The sequence below is a fragment of the Lynx rufus genome, unplaced genomic scaffold, assembly GCF_022079265.1.
Source record: "Lynx rufus isolate CCGP_SWC_20201006 ecotype Redwood Valley unplaced genomic scaffold, mLynRuf1.p SCAF_5, whole genome shotgun sequence".
NCBI lineage: Eukaryota > Metazoa > Chordata > Mammalia > Carnivora > Felidae > Lynx > Lynx rufus.
In genome coordinates this window covers 53,125,138-53,150,818 of record NW_025814867.1, presented here as the reverse complement: position 1 = coordinate 53,150,818, position 25,681 = coordinate 53,125,138, and the positions used below count along the sequence as shown (strand labels likewise).

The following is a 25,681-nucleotide window of genomic DNA, read 5'->3' as shown; positions in this document are numbered from 1 at the left end:
CACCCCAAATTTGCCCTCAATAAGAATGGCAATACCAGGATTCTAAAGGATGTTTGTTTCCAAAGCATGTAATTATTAATAAAAATTATTAAAGAGAGATCTCAGAAAGAGTATGCCTATAGCAGCCAAAATTCTGATTTTCCCAAAAAAGAGCATCTACCAAGATACGTTAAACAGTAAAGTCCTCCTAATGCTTTCAGCATAAATTCACATGTGAGCTTAGTTAGGAGGAAAGATTTTTGCTCTCGCCCCTTTGGACTCATAGAACAGTGTCACTCCTCTAGGGAGGAAATTTTAGCTTCTTAAGGGAAATAATTTTCTCCTAAAATGTCTGAAAGAGTTTCGATGGCACCATTGGTCTCCTGTATGGAGAACTGTACCAGAGATATAGGCAAGAAAATCATCATAATGATAAAATATAGACCTCTACACAGTCCCTAATGGGAAGAATGGAAAACAGAGCTTGTGTCCAACTGCTTCTTTTTCCTGAATAGAATTTTTAACCTTGGCCAAAGTGTTTTCAGAACAGCTTTATACCAACTTGTAATAGAGATAAAATCTCCCTGTTAAAATAGCTATAATATTAGTCACCTCAGGGGGATGCTGTCAGGCTTTGTAAAGTGCTTTGTAGCTCCTCAGATAAAAGCAGAGATAAAGCTGCAGTGTTATTATTTTTCAACTTGGAGGGCTATTTGGCTAACCCTCTGCATGAACTCGCTCTAATAAACGAACTCAAAAGCCTTATATAAACCATAAATCCCATCGCCCACTTCATTTCGGCGATGACAGGGTAAACAAGACAACCACTTGCTCCCTGAGCCTCAGAAGTGTAAGGCTCCTACCTGAGGGAACATGAGAAACTGAGCAAAGAATTTCAGATGTATGATGGGGTATCACTGCTGCTTCCTCCAAACCATGATGTGTTTGGGCAAAATCTTGATCCTCAATCTAGAGCCAAGATGCTCCTTGATTAGACCCCAGCCTCCTCCTCCTCTTCTTCATCATCTAACTAACAGAGGCAGGGGAAGCTAATTGTACACTAAAATCCAGGTTCCTCTTCCTGGGCATAGAATTGTTCTGTGAAGCAGCTGCCAGCCAGGTAGGGCTTGGGACCCGTTCTCACTAGGTGATATGTGTTGCCTTCAGTCCTGGGTAAGGGTTAAGAAGAGTTGTGTTTTTCTCACCTCTATATGCTGACTAAATGCCAAGGGCTCTTAGATCCCAAAGGATGATAAAATCACTGAATTGAAGAGCCCCTGAGAATAGGAGCATCCCCATAGGATCATTATATGAGTGAAAAATAGACTTCTGTTGTATTAAGAACTGAAATTTGGAGGTTTATTTCATACAATGTCTAATGGTACTTTAACTATACAATAACATTTTCTGAGCCATTGCCATGTATCATAAACCATTCTAAGAATATATCCTAGATATCTCTTTTAAACCTGACATCAAGCTTATAAGCTAGTTACTACTATTATTCCCATTTTTACAAATAAGAAAATGAGGCACAGAAAAGTTTAGCAAAATGTCCAAAATTATATTGGTAGTAAACAGTGAAGCCACACCTGGGACCCAGGTCTGTCTGAGTTCATTTCTGGAACCTAACTGGCCCCAAGATTTTGCTGATAATTATTTCCCTTTCTTTCTTTTCTGTGCTTCTCAGGCTATAGCCTCACCAGGTTATCCACCATATGACTAGTCTTTGTGTTGGGAATGACTTTCCTTTTCTCCATCTTTTCCTGCCAAATCCAACAAGGTACTCCTAAACTTCCAGGTGCTTCTGAAGCAGCCCTTCCAAGTTAGGATTCACCCCTCATCTCCCAGCTTCCCTTTGTCCTTCTATAACCAGAGAAGAATGAACTCCCTAATGGGCCTCCTGACAGAATGACATGCTCCTGTATAGGCGTCCCAGATGAGACCATAACCCTGGGAAGTCAATGCCACCTGACCTAGCTCAGAGCTTCATACATCACCTGGAATAAGTAGGTGCTCAAGAAATGTTTGTTGAGCAAAACACATTTGCCTGAAACACAGAGCAGTGAGACAAATGGCTGTTTTCTTCAATAATACAATGAAAGGATTGCAAGACTCTTGTATCAAACAGAAAAATCTCACTTGGGAAAAGACAGCCTTTCTCCAACTCACTGCAGCTGAGCAGGGTGCTTGCTACACCTGACCTCACTTCCCAGCTCTGGTCTTACACAGGGTAGGATCTGGGTACTTAAGGCCACATTTCAGGAGCACTGGGCTAGCAGGGATCCTACCTGAAACTGTATCCACCCTCCACACCCTAGGCATACTATATGATGCCTGAAATTCCACAATTAAGTGTTCATTCCTTGACAAAGGTTGAGCATTTACAGATATTCACATTCCGATATAAATGGGTTTGTTAATGCCTTTTCCTAAGAGTGGGTTTTTAAAGGGAAATACGAGAGTGTGAGAACCTTAGCATAAAGGCCGTACAGCTTGAGGAGGGTGGGATCAGAATCAGCATTGAGGAAAGGGCTAGGAAAAGAACAGCTGGGACATGGAACACCAGTTTTCCTGCTTCATCAGATTACTTACTCAGTGTTGGTCTGTTTGAGCCTGAGATTGGCCGATTATAAGATTCCATACCTGTTTATGGAAGTGGGAAGCCACTGACACCCTCCCTGTCTTACTCCAACCTGAGTCTTCTTGTAGGAGACTAAAAAACTCCTACCCTTGACCAAGACTAAACACTCACTGACCTCGGGCAGCAAATTCCACACAATTAGTATTTAGAGCTTCACTCAGGTTCTCTGTTAGTTCTAGGAACTGCCTGTCACTATCACCCTCTAGAGCCAGAGAATGAATATGGGCAGCATTAAATGATGAAAAGAGCCATGATTTGCTAGAACCATCCTGGTCTTAGATGTCTCACAGCTAAAGGTTACAGATGGCTGTTAGCAGACTCTGTAATTAACTTGTTAATTACAGATAGATAAACTAGGCTAAAAAAATTATCAACAATTCTCCCTAACCTCAGGGTATGAAGGTTGTATAAATAAATAATAATAAAGTAAATAAATAATCACCTCTTATCATCTTCTAGAGCCCCAGCCTCCCTTTCCAAATTTACCTTTCCTTAGATACAATAAAGCAAATAACCTGTAGTAATTTCTTTGACTAATAATTTTCCCTCCCAAACATCCTACAAGTTGCTATTTTTTTTAATATTTATTTATTTTTGAGAGGGGGGGAGGAGGGGCAGAGAGAGGGAGACACAGAATCTGAAGCAGGCTCCACACCCTGAGCTGTCAGTACAGAGCCTGACACAGGCCTTGATCAAACTCACAAACTGGGATCGTGACTTGAGCCAAAGTCCAACACTTAACCAACTGAGCCACCCAGGAGCCCCAAGTTGTTATCTTCTGAATCCCATCCTCTATTATGTCAAAGTTCTACCCATGACATGAGACTTTACATACACCTAATTCAGATGTGCCATGAAATCCTCAATGGCTAAATAACATATTCCTTCTCTCTCCCCCAATCCCATCATCACCACCTCCCCCAACTGAACTTGTAATTTCATACTTAAAGCATCATCTACTCTGATTTAAACTAAATTCCAGTTTAAGATGCAAATCCCCCTAGAGGGAAAATTTCTAAAGCCATAAAAAGGAACTGGGACTATAAAAGTCAGCTTTTCTTAATTCAACTATCCAACAAGTAATTTCTTCAACTCCTACTATGAGCTGGACACATTGATTTGATAAAGGTAACACTTGATTTAAGTTACAAGGTGAAGGAGTGGGATTCCAAGGAAAGTCTGAGAAACTGCCACAGCCAAGAGGAGCCTAAGAAGACATGACAGCTAATTGTAATGTTGTATCCAGAATGGGATCCAGAAACAGAAGGAAGTTAGGTGAAAATTAGAAAATCTGAATAAATTATGGACCTTAATAATACTGTATCAAATATTGGTTTATTAGTTACAACAAATGTAGCATCTAACGTAAGGTGTTAATTATAGGGGAAATTGGGTGTGCAGTATGTTGGAAACCCTCTGCACTAGCTAACAATTTTTCTATAAACTTAAAACTGTTCTAAAAACTAAAGACTATTTTTAAAAAGAAATTAAAATAAGGCTGAGAACATCAAAGACAGTGGCAAAGGCATGCATAGACCTTCTTTTTCCTATTAATGCCTGAATATCATTTAAAAAATCACCTGTCCCTTACCCTCAGTGGGCAGCTTGAGGGGCATTGATCACATTCCAGCTTCAGTGAAGAGTTCTGACTGGTTTTAAGCCAATTAGCATATCCCACCCACAGTGACTGGTTCAAAAATAGGCATGTAACCAATCAGAGCAGTAGGATTCCAGGAACTGCTCACTGAGGCCTTTGGAAAGAAAAGCTTTTACTCTTCCTCTGGAGCAGGGTGTGAGAATATGATGCTTCTGAGGCTGCAGCTATCTTGTTACCATGAAGAGAATAAAACCAAGGGATGCAATGAGACAGCTCATATCCAAAGGAAGTAGAGCCGAGAAACCAGTCCTGGTGCCATTGTTTGAACTTCCCTAAGACTGCTCCTGAGGACAACACAGTGTTTGAGCTTCTGCCTTTTGCAATATGAAAAGTTCAAACTAAAATTATAGATGTATACAGTTCACAGTATTGCCCATGGTGGCCACCTGACTAAGTAGAAAAGGGTACACCCTTCTAGAGAGAAGTTCCTTCCATGCTGAAGTCACTGGGCCTGTGGTAGAACAAAGTTCATCTAATAGCTGGAGGTTCCTCACCATGTGGGCTTCTCCACTGAGCTCCTTGAATTGCCCTTACAACATGATAACTCCCTTAGAGAAAGTGTTTCAAAAAGTCTATCACAATCAAGTTCTCCTCCACTTTTGGGCAAGACAATGAAAATGTCAAAAGTTCAGGCCTTACTGGAGTTTGATACTGAGTTTTCATTCAGGAATAAAAAGCTGGACCTTAATGGCTATGAAGGGAGGCATCCTTTGTCTCTTGTTCACCCTGTATTCCCAGGGCTTGGCACACCAGCAAGTGTCTAATAAGATCTCCTTAAATGTATGCTGAATAAATTGCTACAAATTGCCTTTATTTACCTGTAGAATAACTTCCCTAGATTAAAAAAAAATTCTAACAGCATGTCTAATCCAGGGTCTTCAAAACAGAAACTTTAAGGCAAGTCCCAAGATTGGATACTCAATAACAACATTAAAGAGGAGTTCAATGGATTTTTCATAATTTTTGCCTGAACAATAGAACACTGTCACCCTGAGGCTTATTTTTCACTCTTCAGAAAACTAGCCATGTGCTTCATGAAAACCTCTCGAAGATAACCAATCTGATGACATTCCGTTTTCTCTCAACAGCTCTCTCAAAAGTGCTATGCTGGTTTAGACCTGCTAGTTCAGATTGATGAGTGAGAAATTTGCTGCTCTGCCATTAACTGCATCTTGCTAGACAGGAAGTAACTTTTCAAAAATAGCAAGTGATTCAAGCTGGTGAAAAAGGAAAGTAATATAGAACAGTAACAGTCACCTTTCTTCCCATATGAATTTGCTAAGCCTAGAGGGTGAGAACATTTTCTTCTGCTCAAAAACAATGGCTGTCTCCTTAATAATATCAGAGCACGTGGGGCTATTGACTTGCTCTTGACTGTAGGTTCTATTTTCTGATTAGAAATCCTGAATAACATACACATGAGAGTTTCAACCTGGTTTTCCACAACATTTGGCTTATGTGAACTGTTTTGAGTTAAGTTGTCTTATTGTTAAAGAAGTAATTCTGAACCAAATGCAACCAGATTGGCCACTGAATTACCATATTTGAAGGATTAGTTTAATTACGGCTGGGGATCCTAAAAGTTGAGATTCTTTCATCCAGCCATCATCTACCCATATCTAATCAATCTTTCCTTCCTTTATCCATTCAACATTCATAATGTATCTACCATGTATTATAGTGTTTACACGGTGTAAGGTGCTGGGGATATGTAATTACTTAGGCTGACCTAGATCCATCAGATCTATTCTAGACCCTAAAAGTTTAGCCCTCACTGAATCAACATTTACTGTAGAATTATTTCCATCCTGACAATCCCCCTGATCTGTGACCTCTTGATGAGCAAAGGTAATTGTGGTGATTTTTAAATATGCGCACAAATTCTATGATACTTTTCTCTTCAAAGGCAGAACCTAATTCCTTTCCCTTTGAGAAGGGACTAGACTTAGGGATTTTACTGATGTGAGAAAATGCTTGGGTTACAGTGCTAAATGAAAAACAGCAAGTTGTAGAGCTGTACATACAACTTGATGACAAAATTATGCAAAAAGGTCCATACATCTAGAAAAAGACTGAAACAGAATTCATTCTGTTAATGTGTTAATGTGGCTATATCAGACTGGGGGGTTATGGGTGGTTTTTATTTGCTTCTTTTGCTATTTTTATATGTTCCCTGTTCGCTCCTAACTTTTAATGAAAAATATGAAACAAAGAAGAGTTACAGTATAATGAACACCCACATACTCTTCACTTAGAACCCATATGTACTAATTGTTAACATATTTCAGATATTTCTTCTATCTCTGTCTCTGTCTCTCTTCCTCTCTTTCTTCCCTTCCCTCTCTCCCTCACCCCTTTTTATATCTATACATACATACATACATACATACACACACTCTACTTTATTCTTCCTTAAGAATGGTCCATATATAAACGAATAATACACATATAATATATATAATACATATATACACTCTTTTTTGTTGGATCACTTTAAGTGGCAGACATCATGTTATTTCACCTTTAAATATTCCTCCTGAGAACCAGGACATTTTGAGGAGGATAACTTTTTAAATCATACTAATTATACTAAGTGTATATGTATACATACCATCACTATTATTCTGTGTGTGTGTGTGTGTGTGTGTGAGAGAGAGAGAGAGAGAGAGAGAGAGCGCGCGAACTAGTGAGGGCACTAGTTCTGAGTTTTGACCCATGGGTGAATAAAGGATTTCAAATAAAACTTCAGGAGCCAGAATTTTCATGTTTTGTTCTCTACTGATAATGCAGAATCAACATGTCTACTTAAGCATATTTACAGTCTACAGGTAAACATCCCTATATGCCACTATCTTTCCTTCCAAGCCCATCTCAGATGACGCATCCTCCATGATCCCTCTTCTGCTTTTAGCCCAGGTGAGAGTTTTGCTTCTTTTTGAAATTTGCTCATTTTCCTCTTACAGATCCCATCATATCTGCCATGAACTGCTCTCTCTCCACTTGCTTAGCCTTTTCTCAGGATCCCTTACACACTTGCATCTACTTGAGTACAAGGGTTATGTCTTGCTCACAAAATCACAGCTAAGGAAAATCTGGGTTGGAACCCAGCTCTTCCATTTTTTAGTTGAACATGTCATTTAACCTGTAAGTCTCATCTCCTCATTCAAAGTTTCCTCATAAGGTTGTTGTGGGAATAAAGAAAATAATATATTAAGGGTTAATCTTTACTAATCACTTAATAAGAGGTAGTTATAGTAATTATAATAGTCTCTTTTCATAGAAGTATATACAAAATACTTGTTTAATTAACACTGACTCATTAATAATGGACACTGGCCAAATATCTCACATCTTCCCCCCATACCTACAGCAGACATTTTAAGCCAAGAAGAAAAAAATGTGAGGATTTTAAGAACAGGTATATATTCCGGTGACATGACAGTTCAAGCCTACAAGAGCCTTTCCATTTTCCCCTCAAATAACAGCATCATGGTAACTATGACTTGCACTGGTTAAAATCAGTATTTCTACAAGCCTACCAGCAAGGCAATTGTTATACACTATTTGGATCAAAGAAAGAAGTCAAATTCCCTCATTTAACATATGGTATATATACCATATTCATGGGCATTGTGCCAGAGATAATTTGGGCATTGTGGGATCTGTTTTCTGTAGTCCAGAGTATCAATTAAAACAAAACAAAACTATGTCACTGCCCATAGCTACTGCTTTTTTTTTTTTACATTTTTATTTATTTTTGATAGACAGAGAGAGACAGAACACAGTGGGGGAGGGGCAGAGAGAGAATGAGACACAGAATCTAAAGCAGGCTCCAGGCTCTGAGCTGTCAGCACAGAGGCCAATGTGGGGCTCAAACTAACAAACTGTGAGGTCATAACCTGAGCTGAAGTCGGACACTTAACCACCTGAGCCACCCAGGTGCCCCATCTGCCCATAGCTTCTTAAACCAAAAGCCAGCACAATTAGTAACGAGATATCATGATAGAGGTGTAAGTGCACTGGGCTAGGGATCAGAAGATTCAGACTTGAGAACTGATTCCATCCCACTCTTGTTGGGCAACTTGGACAACTTACAACCCCACTGGACTCCTGTTTCTTCCTGCAACTGAAATATTAATATTGCCTTTATTTACCATACAGAGCTGTTTGAGTTAAATTAAAAGTGCTATATAGCCATTAAACACTATGCAAACATAGAAGTTATTTTCTTCCTGGATATCCGACAGGCCTACTCCCTTCAGAGCGGAACACAATGGAAAGATGAGACAGCATACAACTGAGGAGTGGAACATGAGGAGCAGATAAAGAAAAATGGTGTTGATGTAAAGCACATGTAGGTATAACCTTAAGCCACCCAAAAGGTGTTATACTGTGAGATAATGCTTTTGTCGCTCTCTGAATATTCACTGTGCCAAGACTCCTACTTCATTCCCATCAGGAATGATTTTATTAGGCTGACTGCAGGATTGCAATGGCTTCCATCATCAGAGTGAGTGGTTTCATTACTAGGAAAAAGTCACTCACCCAGGACTAAGTGGTTGTCACTCAAGTTGAGTCTTGTACAGAGTCATCAGCACTAGAAATGTATGATATATCTTAGCACACTGTTTCCCATGATGGGCCTTTTTCTATCACTGCTAGTAGCAAGATACACTTCTACTTAATATTACCTACTTTCCAGTGAATTAATTTAAAGGGTACTGACATCCCAAACATGATAAGGAATAGAAATGAACATATATTTCAAAAGCTGCTATCCCTTCTTTCTTTCTTTTAATATGAGAGAGAGAGAGAGAGAGAATGATGGGGGAAGAGAGGCAGAGGGGGAGAGAGAGAGAGAGAAGGAGGGAGGGAGGGAGGGAGGGAGAGAGAGAGAGAGAGAGAGAGAGAATATCTCAAGCAGGCTCCATGCTCAGGGCAAAGCCTGATACAGGATTCGATCCCATGACCCCAGGATCATGATGACCTGAGTGGAAATCAAGAGTCGGCTGCCCAACCAACTGAGCCACCCAGGCACCCCCTGCCTAGTATCCTTCCTGAACAGCTTCCTTGTGTTTGCTTTACAGCAAACATGCTTAAACTGTATTTACTTAACTTTGGAGGAGAACAAATTATAAAAATGTCCATCATATGTCTGCATACATCATAGAAAAAAGAACACTGCTTCTTGAAGTCAGAAGATGTCTTGCTATCTATCTGTGGACCAAGAACAGTATCTGACACAGGGTAGGCAAAAAATATTTACTGAGTTGAATTAACCTAAAGCAATACTGGTTGCCAGGTCAAATTCCATTACTTTGCATGAATTGGTATTGTATCATATTTATACTCTCTTATCTTTGTCCCTCCTTTGGACCTAGCATTTACTAGTGACCCAATACATTTTTCTTTTAGCAACATCTATAGTAAAAGTCACTCTTTTTTATGTATGACTCTATGAGTCTGGCAAATGCCTACAATTATGTAACTACCAATGCAATCAAGATAAAGAAATGTTCAGTCATGTCAAAAAATTCTCCTGTGCTTTTTCATAGTCATTGCCTTCCCTCCATCTCTAGTTTCTAGAAATCCTTGGCTTGTGCAAACTCAAATTTTCCTTCACTTCAGTAAATACCTCAGAGTGGGATTGCTGGGTGAGGTGGTAATTATATGTTTAACTTTATAATAAAGTGTTTTCCAGAGTGACCGTGCCATTTTCTATTCTCACCAACAGTGCAGGAGAGTTTCAGTTGCTCCATGTCCCTTCTAGCACTTGGTATTTTTAATTGTTGTTTTTCACCAGCCATTCTAATAGGAATGCAGTGACCTTGTAAATTGTTATGTGTGTATTGCTGAACAGGGGGAGGAAAGAAGAGCACACACCCAGATTCTTATATAGTGTGGGAATTCCGTGATAATTAAACCAATGAAGACCATTCAGAGGCAGCCCCATTGATATGGGTCATTGAACAATAACATTGATAAACTATTAATTCCTTTGCCTGCAGGAAGAAACTTGTGCAGTGAGTGTGCAGTCTAACCAAATCCTCCCTACTGTTTTCTGTTTAATGGTAAAAGTATTCTTGTCACTAACGGGATTTTTGAGACCTACATCCACTTTCCAGGATGTAATAAACATATAGAGCTTTAATAAACTACCCGGTGGTGTTTCCACAAGATCGTCAAAGCTGAAATTGCTTTTTTATATTCTCCTGGCTACCCAGCTGAATCTCATATATTTTATCAACACATTGTACAGCACTGTGTACACTGTAGGAGATTATTAAATTGAAATAAATTTTGCCTTTCCTTTAGAATTGTAATGACCAATAAATATGACATACCCCTGGTCACATGTGCCACATTTTAATATGTTAAACTAAAGTAGTGTATGAAAGAATCTAAAATATCTCATTACGTTTCATTTTGATTATATGTTTAAATGATAGCATTTTGGGATGTATTGGGGTTAAGTAAAATATATTACTAAAATTAATGTCACCTTTTTAAGTTTAATTCGTTAATGTAGTTACTAGGGAAGTATAAGTTACATATGCAATTACACTGTGACTTGTATTACATTTCTGTTAGACAATACTGCTATAGAAGAAAAGACTATTGCTATTAATAAACAGAATTAAAATTTAGTTACATTTTCAACATCTATAAGGCATTTCAATATCTAGTGTTACTTTTATTTTTTAATGTTTATTTATTTATTTTGAATGAGAGAGAGACAGAGAGAGAGAGAGAGAGAGGGAGAATATGCACGAGTGAGTGAGAGGCAGAGAGAAAGGGACAGAGAAAATCCCAAGCTGACAGCAGAGAGCCCTACATGGGGCCTGAATTCAAAACTGTGAGATCACGACCTGAGCTAAAGTCATGAGTCCGACAGTTAACCAACTGATCCACCCAAGCATGCCTCTAGTGTTACTTTAAAATAAATTTATACCATTATTAAGTGTAGTAAGAGAAGTTAGATATTTACTAACAAAATATTAGATTTTTAAAACTCATTCATTCTATATATTCTTCTAAAAAAGATACAGCAACATAAAATGTATAAATAAAAATATTTTTAAAAAGAAATTTACAACAAAACCCAGAACAGTAAAAATAAAATTAAAAGTTAAAAATAGAAAAATTTAGGGGCACCTGGGTGGCTCAGTCGGTTAGGGCTCTGAATTTAGCCTAGGTCATGAGCTCGCCATTCCCGAGTTCCAGCCCTGTGTCCAGGCTCTGTGCTGACAACTTGGAGCCTGCTTTAAATTCTTTGTCTCCCTTTCTCTCTGCCCTGCCCCTCCCTCCCTCCCTCTCTCTCTCTCTCGAAAATAAACATTAAAAAAAGATAATTTGGTTGGAGGGGCCAACACAGCGGAGCAGCATGGAAGTTCTCTGCTTTTCTCCTCTCTGAAATGCAGCTAGATCAGCACCAAACCATTTTGCATGCCTAGAAAATTGATCTGAAGATTAACACAACAATCTGCATAACTTGAGCAACAGAACTTGGCAGGTACACATCACAGAGAGGTGAACTGGGGTAGAGAGAAGCCACAGAGGGCAGGGAGCTGTTTTCACTTGTGGAGAGAGGACAGAGCAGGGGAGTACAGAAAAAGCACCCTCTGTTGAAAGCAGCTGGAGAGAAAAAGAAAGAGGGGAAACTCTCACAAGTGACTGAACAAGAAAGGGAGAAAGAAGAAAGGAGAGGATAGAGCAGCATTGGAAATTCTGCAGCTCTATACCTCGTAGTGCTCTGGTGGGAAGGGTGAATCCCTGGGAGCAGGCAACACGGTCTGAGGGGTCTGTGGGACACACAGGGAGAATGCCTACTAGGAGGGCATTTGGTAGAGGCCATACAGCCTCCCTACAGGCAAAGGTCCCAGCAAATCCAGGAGAACACGATTGCTGGCTGGTTCTGGAACAAAAACACCAGGGTGTGGTGGAACCTGGCACTGATTCTGTACTGTGATTTACCATAATCCCTGAACTGCTGTGGCTATGTGATCACAGGAACTTATTCTGGGGCAAGCTGGCATCTGGCCACATCCTCTGAGCCTCTGTAGGAGTGCGATTGCAGGAACGTTCCTGGGGATAAGCTGGCACCCAGCCATTGCTTGGCAAGGCCCTCCTACAGAGGGTCAGGGAGGGTCCAAGCCACAGGGCCCTCAGAAGCAAGGGGTTTGGAAACACAGCCCCATCTGAGATAAAATTCGGGAGGGAAGTACCGCCTGGCAGACTGACAGCTTGGATGTGGACAGTGTAGAAGCAGGATGTGGATGGAAGATGGAGACAAAGGAGGGGAGTTGACTGTCCCTCGGTCAGAGCACAGAGTGTTGGTGCTAGAGACTGGGAAGATGGGTGATACCATTTTTACCTCTCCCACACATGCACATACAATCACCAGAACGATCCACCCCAGTAAGCTAAGTAGTGCTATTCAGTGGAGAATGGAGCCATTACACCAAGCCCCATCTAATTGCTCCAACCAAGCCCTAAGGGATCACAAGTCTCTCTGCCTTCTTAGTGTACGAACTATAAAGTGCTTCATAGTTTGACTTCCAAGGGAAACTAGATGTCATTTCATTCAGATTTCATTCAGATTTCATTCTGTTCACTGGTCCATCTATTCAGTTTCTTTTCTTTTTTTATTCTTAGATACAGAAAGAGAAAAATTTATTTTTATTTTCTGTTTATATAAAGATTTTTTTTGTAATTTTATATAATATTTTCTATTTTTTGTAAACTTATTTTTTATTCTATTTTACCTTCTTCAATTCATTTTATTCTATTTTACTATACACATGTTTTAAAAATTTTAAACGTTTCCTTACTTTTCTTTCTTTTCTTTCCCTTTTTTCTCTATTCAATCAAGCTTCTTTCAACAATCAGATCAAAACATATGTAGGATCTAGCTTCCTTTCCTGTGCTGTTTTTAATTTTATTTTTAATTTTTTATTTTATTAATTCTTTTTCTTCTTCCAAAATGGCAAAATGAAGGAATTCACCCCAAAAGAAAGAACAAAAAGAAATGACAGCCAGGAACTTAATCAACACAGATATAAGCAAGATGTCTGAACTAGAATTTAGAATCACGATAATAAGAATACTAGCTGGGGTTGAAAAAAAGCATAGAATCCCTTTCTGCAAAGATAAAAGAAGAAAAATCTAGTTAGGACAAAATTTAAAATGCTATAACTGAGATGCAATCTCAAAAGAATGCCACAGCAACAAGGATGGATGAAGTAGACCATCTAATCAGTGATATAGAAGACAAAACTACGGAGAATAATGAAGCAGAAAAAAAGAGGGAGACTAAGGCAAAAGAGCATGATATTAGAATTAGAGAACTCAGTGATTCACTAAAAAGGAAAAACATCTAAATCATAGGGGTCACAGAAGATGAAGAGAGAGAAAAAAGGGGATACAAGGTTTATATGAGTAATTCACAGTGTAAAACTTTCCTAACCTGGGGAAGACATCGACATCAAAATCCAAGAAGCACAGAGAACTACCATTAGATTCAACAATAAACAAATATCAACAAGGCATATCATAGTCAAATTCACAAAATACACAGACAAGGAAAGAATTATGAAAGCAGCAAAGGAAAAAAAAAAGCCCTTAACCTTCAAGGGAAAACAGGTGAGGTTTGCATCTAATCTATCCACAGAAACTTGGCAGGCCAGAGAGGAGTGGTAAGATATAGTCAATATACTGAATCAGAAAAAAATATGAAGCCAAGAATTCTTTATCCAGCAAGGCAGTCATTCAAAATAGGAGGAGAGGTAAAGAGTTTCCCAAACAAGCAAAAACTAAAGGAATTTATGACCACTAAGCCAGCAGTGCAAGAAATTTTAAGGGGGATTCTCTGAGGGGAAAAAAAGATAAAACGAAAAAAGACCAAAAGCAACAAAGACAAGAAAGGACCAGAGAACACCACCAGAAACTCCAACTCAATGGTGATAAATCCATATCTTTCAGTACTCACTCTAAATGTCAATGGACTTAATGCTCTAATCAAAAGATATAGGGTAACAGAATGGAAAACAAAACAAAATCCATCTATATGCTGTTTACAAGAGACCCCTTTTATACCTAAAGACACCTTCAGATTGAAAGTAAGGAGATGGAGAATGATCTATCATGCTAATGGTTACCAAAAGAAAGCCAGAGTACCCATACTTATATCAGACAATCTAGATTTTAAAATAAAGACTGTAACAAGATTGAAGAAGGGAATTATATCATAATTAAGGGGTCTATCCACCAATAAGACCTAACAAATGTAAACATTTATGTTCCAAACATGAAGGAACCCAAATATACAAATCAATTAATCACAAACGCAAAGAAACTCAATAATAATAATACCATAATAGTAGGGACTTTAACAACCCACTTATAGCAATTGACAGATCACCTAAACAACAAATCAACAGGGAAACACTGCCATGGAATGACACACTGGACAGCATAAACTTAACAGATACATTCAGAACATTTCATCCTAAAGCAGTGGAATATACATTCTTCTTGAGTGTACATGGAACATTCTCCAGGAAAGATCAGATAGTGGGACACAAATCAGCCCTCAAAAAGTTTAAAAAGATCAAGATCATACTGTGCATATTTTCAGACCACAATGCTATGTAACTTGAAATCAACCACAAGAAAAAATTTGGAAAGACAACAAACACTTGGAGATTGAAGAGTATCCTACTGGGGCGCCTAGGTGGCTCAGTCGGTTGACTGTCCAACTTCAACTCAGGTCATGATCTCACAGTTTGGGCTCTGTGCTGACAGTGCAGAGCCTGGAGTCCACTTTGGGTTCTGTGTCTCCCTCTCTTTCTGTTTCTTCCCCACTCATACTCTGTCTCTGTCTCTCTCTCTCAAAAATAAATGAACATTAAAAATTTTTTAAAAAGACCATCCTACTAAAGAATGAGTGGGTTAACCAAGAAATTAAAGAAGAAATTAAAAATTTCCCAGTACCTGTAAGTCAATGAAAATGATAATACGACAGCTCAAAACCTCTGGGATGCAGCAAAGGCAGTCGTAAGAGGAAAGCATATATAGCAATCTAGGCCTTCCTAAAGAAGGAAGAAAGTTCTCAGATACACAACCTAACCTTACATCTTAAAGAGCTGGAAAAAGAATAGTAAATAAAGCCCCAAATCAGCAGAAGATGGGAAATAATAAAGATTACAGCAGAAATCAATGCTATAGAAACAAAAACAAAAACAAAAAAAAAAGTAGAACAGGTCTATGGAACCAGGAGCTAGTTCTTTGAAAGAATTAGCAAAATTGATATGCCCCTAGCCAGTTTGATCAAAAAGAAAAAGGAAAGAACCCAATAAATAAAATTAAGAATGAAAGAGGAGAGATCACAACCAACACTGCAGAAATACAAACAATAATAAGAGAATATTATGAGCAATTATTTGTCAATACATTGAACAATCTGGAAGAAATGGACAAATTCCTAGAAACATATAAACTACTGAAACTGAAACAGGAAGAAATAGAAAATTTGAACAGACCCATAACCAGTAAAGAAATTGAAATAGTGATAAAAAAATCTCCCAAAAAACAAGAGTCCAGGGCCGGATGGCTTTCCAGGGGAATTCTACCAAATATTAAATAAGAGTTAATACCTCTTCTTTTGAAGGTGTTCCAAAAAATAGAAATGGAAGTAAAACTTCCAAACTCATTCTCTGAGGTCAGCATTACCTTAATTCCAAAACCAGACAAAAACCCCACATGAAGGAGACTATAGACCAATTTCCCTGATGAACATCGGTGCAAAAATTCTCAACAAGATCCAACCAGATCCAACAATACATTAAATGAATTATTCACCACAACTAAGTGGGATTTATATCTGGTATGCAGGGCTGGTTCAATATCCCCAAGTCAATCATTGTGATACATCACATTAACAAAAGAAAGGACAAGAACCACATGATGCTCTCAATAGATGCGGAGAAAGCATTTGACAAAATACAGCATCCTTTCTTGATAAAATACCTCAAGAAAGTAGGAACAGAAGGATCATACCCCAAGATCACAAAAGCCATATATGAAAGACCCACCACTAATATCATCCTCAATGGGGAAAAACTGAGAGCTTTCCCCATAAGGTCAGGAACATGACAAAGATGTCCATTCTCAGAAGTCCCAGCCTCAGCAATCAGACAACACAAAGAAATAAAAGTCATCCAAATTGATAAGGAGGAAGTCAAACTTTCACTCTTGCAGATGACATGACATTCTATGTGGAAAACCCAAAAGATTCCACCAAAAAACTGCTAGAACTGATCCATGAATTCAGCAAAGTCGCAGGATATAAAATCAATGCACAGAGATTGGTTGCATTTCTATACACTAATATAATGAAGCAACAGAAAGAGAAATCAAGGAATCAATTCCATTTGCAATCGCACCGAAAACCATAAAACACATAGGAATAAACCTAACCAAAGAGGTGAAAAATCTATACACTGAAAACTACAGGAAGCTTATGAAAGTAACTGATGAAGACACAAAAAAAGGAAAAATATTCCATGCTCATGGATTGGAAGAACAAATGTTAAAATGTTGATACTACCCAAAGCAATCTACATATTCAATGTAATCCCTATCAAAAGAACATCAGCATTCTTCACAGAGCTAAAACAAACAATCCTAACATTTGTATGGAACCAGAAAAGACCCCAAATAGCCAAAACAATCTTGAAAAAGAAAACCAAGTATGGAGGCATCATAATTTCGGACCTCAATATGTATTACAAAGCTGTAATGATCAAGACAATATGGTACTGGCACAAAAACAGACACTTAGATCAATGGAACAGAATACAGAACACATAAATGGACCCACACACATGTGGCCAACTAATCTTTGACAAAGCAGAAAAGAATATCCAATGTAATAAAGACAGTCTCTTCAGCAAATGGTGCTGGGCAAACTGGACAGCGACATGTAGAAGAATAAACCTGGACCACTTTCTGGCACCATACACAAAAATAAACTCAAAATGTATGGAAGACTTAAATGTATGACAGGAAGCCATCAAAATCTTAGAGGATGAAGCAGGGAAAAACCTCTCTGACCCTGGCCACAGCAACTTCTTAGTCAACATGTCTCTGAAGGCAAGGGAAACCAAAGAAAAAATGTATTTGGATTTCATCAAGATAAAAAGCTTCCTGTACAGAGAAGGAAACAATTAACAAAACTAAAAGGCAACCCACCGAAAGCCAGAAGATATCTGCAAATGATATATCTGATAAAGGGTTAGTTTGTATCCAAAATTTATAAAGAACTTACCAAGCTCAATGCCCAAAAACAAATAATCCAGTGAAGAAATGTGCAAAAGACATGAATAGACACTTTTCCAAAGAAGACAGCCAGATGGCTAACAGACACGTGAAAAAAATGCTCATTACTCATCATTAGGGAAATACAAATCAAAACCACAATAAGATACCACCTCACACCAGTCAGAATGGCTAAAATTAACAACTCAGGCAACAACAGATGTTGGTGAGGATGCAGAGAAAAAGGAACTCTTTTGCACTGCTGGTGGGACTGCAAACTGGTAGAGCCACTCTGGAAAACGGCATGGAGGTTCCTCAAAAAATTAAAAATAGAACTACCCTACGATCCAGCAATTCCACTACTAGGTATTTACCCAAAGGATACAGGTGTGCTGTTTCGAAGGGGCACATGCACCCCAAAGTTTACAGCAGTGCTATCCACAATAGCCAAAGAATGGAAAGGGCCCAAATGTCCATCGACAGATGAAAGGATAAAGAAGATGTGTTGTGTGTATGTATGTGTGTGTGTGTGTGTGTGTGTGTGTGTGTATTCTCTTATATATAATATAAATATATAATATAATATAAAAGAATATATATATACATACATACACACACACTATACACACACACACACACATATACACACTACATACAATGGAGTATTACTCAGCAATCAAAAAGAATGAAATCTTGCCATTTGCAACAATGTGGATGGAACTAGAATGTACTATGCTAAGCAAAATTAGGCAGTCTAAAAAAGACAAAAATCATGACTTCACTTATATGTGGAATTTAAGATACAAAACAGATGAACATAGGGAAGGAAAGCAAAATAATATAAAAACAGGGAGGGGGACAAAACATAAGAGACTCTTAAATATAGAGAACAAACTGAGGGGTGCTGATGGGGGGGATGGGCTAAATTTGCAAGGGGCATTAAGGAAGACACTTGTTGGGATGAGCAGTGCGTGTTATATGTAGGGGATAAATCACTGCATTGTATTCCTGAAATCATTATTGCACTGTATGCTAACTAACTTGGATGTAAATTTAAAAAAAGATAATTTGGTTCAAAACAGGCAAAAAGTTTGAACAAAAAGTTTACTAAAGAGCCTACATGAATGGAAAATGCTCAACATCATTACTCATTAGGGCAATGCATACACCTACTTAAATGACTCAAATTTATTAATTTCAAGTGTTGACAAAGATGTAGAGCAATTGGAACTCTTATGTATTAGCAGTAGGAATGCAAAATGGTGTAGCCACTTTGGGAAACAGTTTAACAGTTTCTTACACAGTTAAACATATACTTCCCATACAACTCAGAAATTCTAGTCCTAGGTATTTACCCAACCTTCACAACAATTTATAGATGAATATTACTTCTATTCATAATAGCTCCAAACAGGAACCAGCCTACATTTCCATCAATCTTCCATCAATAGTTTATCTATATGGAACACTACCCAACAACAAAAAGTAACAAACTAGTGATACATGTAACAACCTAGATGAATCTCAAAATACATTATACTAAGCAAAATTCTAGGAAAAGGAATGCTAATGATTGAAATCCGACCAGGGGCTGTGGGTAGGAACATGGGGTGATCAAAAGGGGCAAGAAATGACATTTGGGCATGATGGAAATGTCTCTGTCTTAATTGTAGTAGGGTGTATATCTCTATTAAAACTCACTGAGAATAAAGCTGATTTTTTTAAAAGTTAAATCACAAAAAAAAATTATCAATGACAATGTGAAGAAATGGGAATTCTCATACATCCCTGGTGAATGAGAGTATAGATTTGTACAATGACTTAAATAACAATTTTACACTATCTAGTAAAGTTGACAATGAACCATAAGACCATAGAACCATAGCACCACCTTAGGACCTAGGTAATCCACTTTAACTACATTTAACTACACGGTGAGATATGTACACGAATGTGTGCCCCATATGCATCAATACAGATCTCAAAAACATGACTAAGACTAATAAAAAAAGAATATTGAAATATAGCAAAATAAATTATTTTTGTAAATTTTGAAAAATATCAAACAATATTAAATATTACTGTGGAAACATTGTGTAAAATATATTCATAAATATGTGTAAGTAATATAACTCACAACTTTAGGACAGAAGTTAGCCTTTATAAGTCAGAAGAAGGAAACTGAGGAAAAATGTATATTTTAAGCATATTTAAACATAAAATTTAAGTATCTATAATGCTTATTACTTTTAGAATTATCTGAAACATTTACAACCAAATTTTAGCATTTTTTATTTCTGGAGTATAAATATGTACTAATCTCTGTTTATATATACATTGGAAATAGATTCCTGTTTAAAAAATAATTTTTTTAATATATGAAATTTATTGTCAAATTGGTTTCCATACAACACCCAGTGCTCATCCCAAAAGATGTCCTCTTCAATACCCATCACCCACCCTCCCCTCCCTCCCACCCCCCATCAACCCTCAGTTTGTTCTCAGTTTTTAAGAGTGTCTTATGCTTTGGCTCCCTCCCACTCTAACCTCTTTTAAAAAATAATTTTGAGGGGCGCCTGGGTGGCGCAGTCGGTTAAGCGTCCGACTTCAGCCAGGTCACGATCTCGCGGTCCGTGAGTTCAAGCCCCGCATCAGGCTCTGGGCTGATGGCTCAGAGCCTGGAGCCTGTTTCCGATTCTGTGTCTCCCTCTCTCTCTGCCCCTCCCCCGTTCATGCTCTGTCTCTCTCTGTCCCAAAAATAAATAAACGTTGAAAAAAAAATTAAAAAAAAAAATAATAATAATTTTGAAAATGACCTTTAACCACAAAACACAGGTAAAAAACTATAACCAAAGGAGATTTTATACTCAAGGAAAGAGAAATACTTGAGGACTCAGAAAATTTTGTTCTTTAAAATCTTTAAAGCAATCAAGAAGATAGTACCCATAAAATACAAATAGGAGCTTATGAAACAAAAACAAGAGAATATAAAACTAGAACAAGGAGATACAAAAAAAAGAAGCAATTAAAATTTTTATAAATGAAAAATGCAGTGATTGAAATTTTTAAAACTCAGTAGATGAGTAGATTTAAAACGAGGTACAAAGAGATTTAATGAATTAGAAGTTAGAAATGAATAGATCCCAGATAAGGCAGCAGAGAAATATAAAGGAAGGAAAATTATAGAAGAGAATTAAGATATATGGAGGATTTATTGAGAAGTTTTAAGATATGTCTATTGGAACGTCCAGAAGGAGGTAATTGCTAAGAATTTTCCAGAACTGGAGAAAAAACATGAGTTGTCAAATTGAAAAGATCACACAATACACAAGCAGAATAAATACAGTCAGATTTGTATCCATACATACCTGTAGTAAAATGGCAAAAAAAAAAAAAATCAATGAAAAAGAGCTATGGACAGAAAAGAAATGTTGCTCAGAAGAAATGACAATCAATTGGCAGCTAACTCATCAGCAACAAAAGAAGCCCAAGACAATGGAGAATATCTCCAAAGTATGGGTAGGAAAACTTAGAATTTTTTTACCCTAATTAAGCAGAGAGAGTGGAAATAATGATATTTTTAGGTGCATAAGTGAGAATTATTACCCACAGATATCTGAAAGAAGGGATACATTTGAGCAAGAAGAGAAATTATCATGGAATGTAAATATGAAATAAAAGGGACAACAGTAAGTGAAGAAATTGGTAAAATTTACTTACAAATTGAAATGTTTCTATTATAAATAATAATATAATAGAAAATGTATCCTCCAAAAATAGACAAAGCACTTAGGTTAAAGATATAAAAATCATGTTGAGTTCCAAGGACATCTCATTTCTGAACACTGTGTTAATGTCAATAGCTTAGAAAAGAAACTATAATAAAAACAGCAAGTACAATTAAAAAAGAAAAACTTAGAATTAAGAAATGATTAAAGACTAGAGGCACTTGGGTGTCTCAGTCTGTTGAGCATCCAACTCTTTATTTCAGTTCAGGTCATGATCTTTGGGTCCTGGGATTGAGCTCCGAGTTGGGCTCTACACTAAACGTGGAGCCTCCTTAAGATTCTCTGTCTCCCTCTGCCCCTCTCCCCCTCTCATGCTCTTTTTCTCTCTAAAATTAAAAGAAAAAGAAAGAAAGAAAAGAAAAAAGAGAAATGCTTAAAGACTAAACATGGAATATAATCATTTTGCCAATTTGAGATCTGTGTGCCATCCTAAGGGCTATCCACAGTCTGGTCCTCAAGGTGGTAGAGGTGTTTATGGCAGGTGATTTAGTCTTAATAAGGTCTGCAAAGCAAGATTGCCCTAAGCCATGTACGTCTTAAATCTATTTTAATGATAGTGAGAAATCTCCTGAAATTATATTCCCAGTCATAGGATTTGATGTGTTATATACTGTCTTATACAGTGACTTAGAAAAATAACTCTCAACTTCTCCAGTGAACCAGCACAGTACCAAAGACTATAATTGGAGTTTCTTATAAATCCTTTAGATATTGCAGGCATAATGAATAGAGATGAGTTTCATTTGAATGCTTTATCAATTATCATAAAAAGGAAACATCAACATGCCCCCTGCCTCTTTCTTTGGCTGCTCTCTGCCTAATAAGAACCTTTAAGCTTTCTGTGTCACCTCTGAGGTTAATTAACATCACTCAGAAAATATCTGAACAGAAGCTGTAGGAGACAGACCATGTGTTGTCACTTAGGAAAAGTTGCAATTAGGATCTGCAGACAAATGCAAAATTCTTAGAAATTTTACTTCAAACCAAGATAAAACCACATTATCATGAAGGAAGTGGTAATGAGTAATTTGATGCCAAATATAAAAATGTATATATGTATAACTGTGGTTATATTTATAAAATTGATAAACACAGTCATAGAAAATTTGGAAATGAAAAAAAGAAAAAAATCCCATCATCTTGACATGACACTTATTGTTTCAGTTTATTTCCTTCTGATATTTTCTTCCTATGTGTACTTTTTCATGGCTGTAATCATAAGCATTTATACATTTTTATGAGGATTTAAATCACGACACTTTCCAGCTATCATTTTTAATAACTGTTCCATTATGGGAATGTACCATGATTTATTAAACCAATCACCTACTTTTGGACATTTTTAGCTACAGTATTTTGACCATTACAAAAATCAGTTCTGTGATCATCAAGCTTATAGCTGTTTTCCATATCTAGTCTATTTTCTTAGGATAGATTTCACCAAAGTAGAATTACCAGACCAACAGGCATGAAGGTACCTATGATTCTTAACATCTATTGCTACATTCCAAAAATGTTACAATTTTCAGTGACACCAGTGGGAGTGTTATGTTTCAGTTGACCAGCACAGATCTTGAGACTCTACACTTTGAAGCAGTATCTCTCAATGGATGGTCCCTGGACTAACAGCATCAGCATCACCTGGGAATTTGTTAGAAATGGAAGTTCCCTGGCCAGCTAGAGACTTACTCAATCAGAAACCCTGGGGGTGGGGGCAGAAATCTGTTTCAAAAAGCCCTCCAGGCAACTCTGATGCACACCCACGTCTGAGAACCACTGGTTTAAAACCACTAGCCTCCAACTTTAGTTGCACATAAGAATCACCTGTGGAACTTTTAAAACCTACTGAAGCCTGAGGCACATTCCCAGAAGTTCTGATTTAATTGTCCAGTATACACACATACATATAAATCATCAGGCCTCACCCCAGAATCCTTGGGATGGGGTCCAGAATCTGTGTTTAACAAGCCCTCCAGATGATGCTAATAGACATTAAAGTTTGAGAACCACTTATCTAATGGTCTGCTTGGAAAAGAACAGTCCAGTGGCTCTGGTGCACAAATGCCTATACAGTTATGTGTGCATGTGTGTATAATATTCAGTTGTTGGAATCATAGCACTTATGTATTTTCTATTTGGATTTAAATCACAACAGTTTTCCACATTGCCACTTTTCACAGCTATCATTTTTAATGACTATTCCATTATGAGGATGTAAAATTAACTTATTAAATCAATTACCTTCTCTTGGAGATGTGTGTGTGTATACACACACACACACACACACACACACATTCATGTATGTAATCAAACCAAAAAGTATATAAATATATAAATACATGAGTATGGACAAAGACCAAGATAGAGAAATATAAGTATTGGTTAATTTTATGGTGGGGGGAGATGTTGAATGGTAACTCATTGCTAGTTATCATATTTCTTTAATTAGTTAAACTAATCATGGTTCGTATTTGTTCACCTACTGATTCCTAAGAATAATGACTTTAAATATAAAGTTGGGGTGTTCTGAGCTATAGAATCTGTTTTTAAAAAAGAATTGGCTGATTACTACATGACTAACTTATAAAGAAAAGGGAGGCAAAACTTTCCACAAGCATAAGGAGAGATCAGTAAAGTTATTTAAATACAAGCATGCCTTGAGAATGAGGAAGACATTGCACCTTTATTAACTGAGAATGGAAAGCTAATATTAGATGATACTAAAATGACAGGTGACTTTGCTTTCACTGCTTTTTTTTTTTTTAACTTGGGCTTTAAGAGAAGGCTGATGAGGCATCCACAGCTAAGGCTTTTGCGCCAAGCTGCCAATGGGCACAGGACATCCAAGGTTCACTGCCTCCCTCGTCTGTAGTGGCAAGAAGAGTCACAGCACCTTATCCCAGTTGGAATGATCTCTGACTCAGACCACCACAGACAAGTTAAAATACAAAAGGAAAGAAAAAGCAAAAGGGAAGAAACAGGAAAGGGAGAGTGAGAGAGCATTCAGGCTAGGAGTCAGGAGGGACGCCTGGCTTTTCATTTTCTGAAGATCATCTTGTTACTTACTAAATTTTTGTTTAATCCATTAAAAAATATAAAGGGCTCATTGGCTGTAGCCTCATATCAAAATAGCAAACTGGCCAAAATTGTTCATGTCCCTCCTAGTCATTAGAACTACCCCAATTAGACAAGTCCTCAAGTTATCTACATAAGTGACCATTCTAGCTGCAGGGGCAGGGAGAAGAGGGATCATATTGTTTCTCATTGCTCCTTCCTTCCTTCCTTCCTTCCTTCCTTCCTTCCTTCCTTTCTTCCTTCCTTCTTCCCTTCCTCCCTCCATCCCTTTGTTTTTTTCCTTTCTTTCTAACTTACCTAGTAATCTTCAAAAATACAGTGAAAAAAATCCATCTTTGACACTGGACATACCTGAAGATTTCTTAACTTGGGATTCTGGACCTCTCAGCGGAAGTATGGACAGGCTGTACATGGTCTCTGAATGCCCTAACATTATAAATAATAAGTTGTGTGTAAGTGTGTTATGGATCTTTTTCTGAGATGGAAGATCACAGGGTATATCAGATGATCAAAGATATCTGGGCACCAAGAAATGTTGCTAACCACTTGCTGACATAAAGCAACCTTCCTTCTGGAATTGAGTCTCCAAAGTACATTCAGAAAGTCAGTTCTGGAAATGGTGGAAAACTATCTACTTGTAAATACTGAACCAGATGGTGAGCTGCTGAGGTGTGCTGGCCTGACAATGGATGATCTCAAACAGGTTGGAATTTTCATATCTTACCCTCTCTAAACCACATTTGAAGATAGCTAAACACCTCAGGGCTACTCCCTCCTTTGCTCTATATATCCACTGAATCTAACTCCCTAAATAACCATCAAGTTCAAGGAGTACAATTGGGCCCCAGTAATCTAAGCTAGACTCAGGACCTTAAAAGGTAACGGGGCAACAAGCCAAAGCTCCCAATGCCTGTCTTTATTCCTGTTTATTCTAACAACTTGCTAGAGCTATGATGTGATTAAAAACATGGGCATTAGGGTTATTTAGACTCACATTCAACATTTATTTCTAAATTATGTGTTCTTTGACAAGTTGCAACGAGGTGTTTTTTTTTCTTAACCATATGAGCCTTGGTTTCTCAATCATAAGACAGGAATACCAAAAGTATCTCTGCTATATAGCCAAAATGAGGACTGAATGAAGTAATGCATGAAAAGAGATCAGTACAGTGCCACAGTGTCCTTGAAAAATGTTTTATGAGTATTTGTTAAAGTAAAAGT

At 37.6% G+C, this 25,681-nt stretch overlaps 1 protein-coding gene across 1 annotated transcript in view; it reads right to left on the bottom strand.

Annotated features, from left to right (window-relative positions):
- IQCJ (IQ motif containing J) overlaps positions 1-24,872 on the bottom strand; it is a 93,230-nt gene extending 68,358 nt beyond the window's left edge. Inside the window, exon 1 of the mRNA XM_047100411.1 lies at positions 24,812-24,872. Coding sequence (XP_046956367.1) covers positions 24,812-24,872 — 61 coding nt within the window. The remainder of the gene's footprint in view (positions 1-24,811) is intronic.
- Positions 24,873-25,681: the final 809 nt, after the last annotated feature.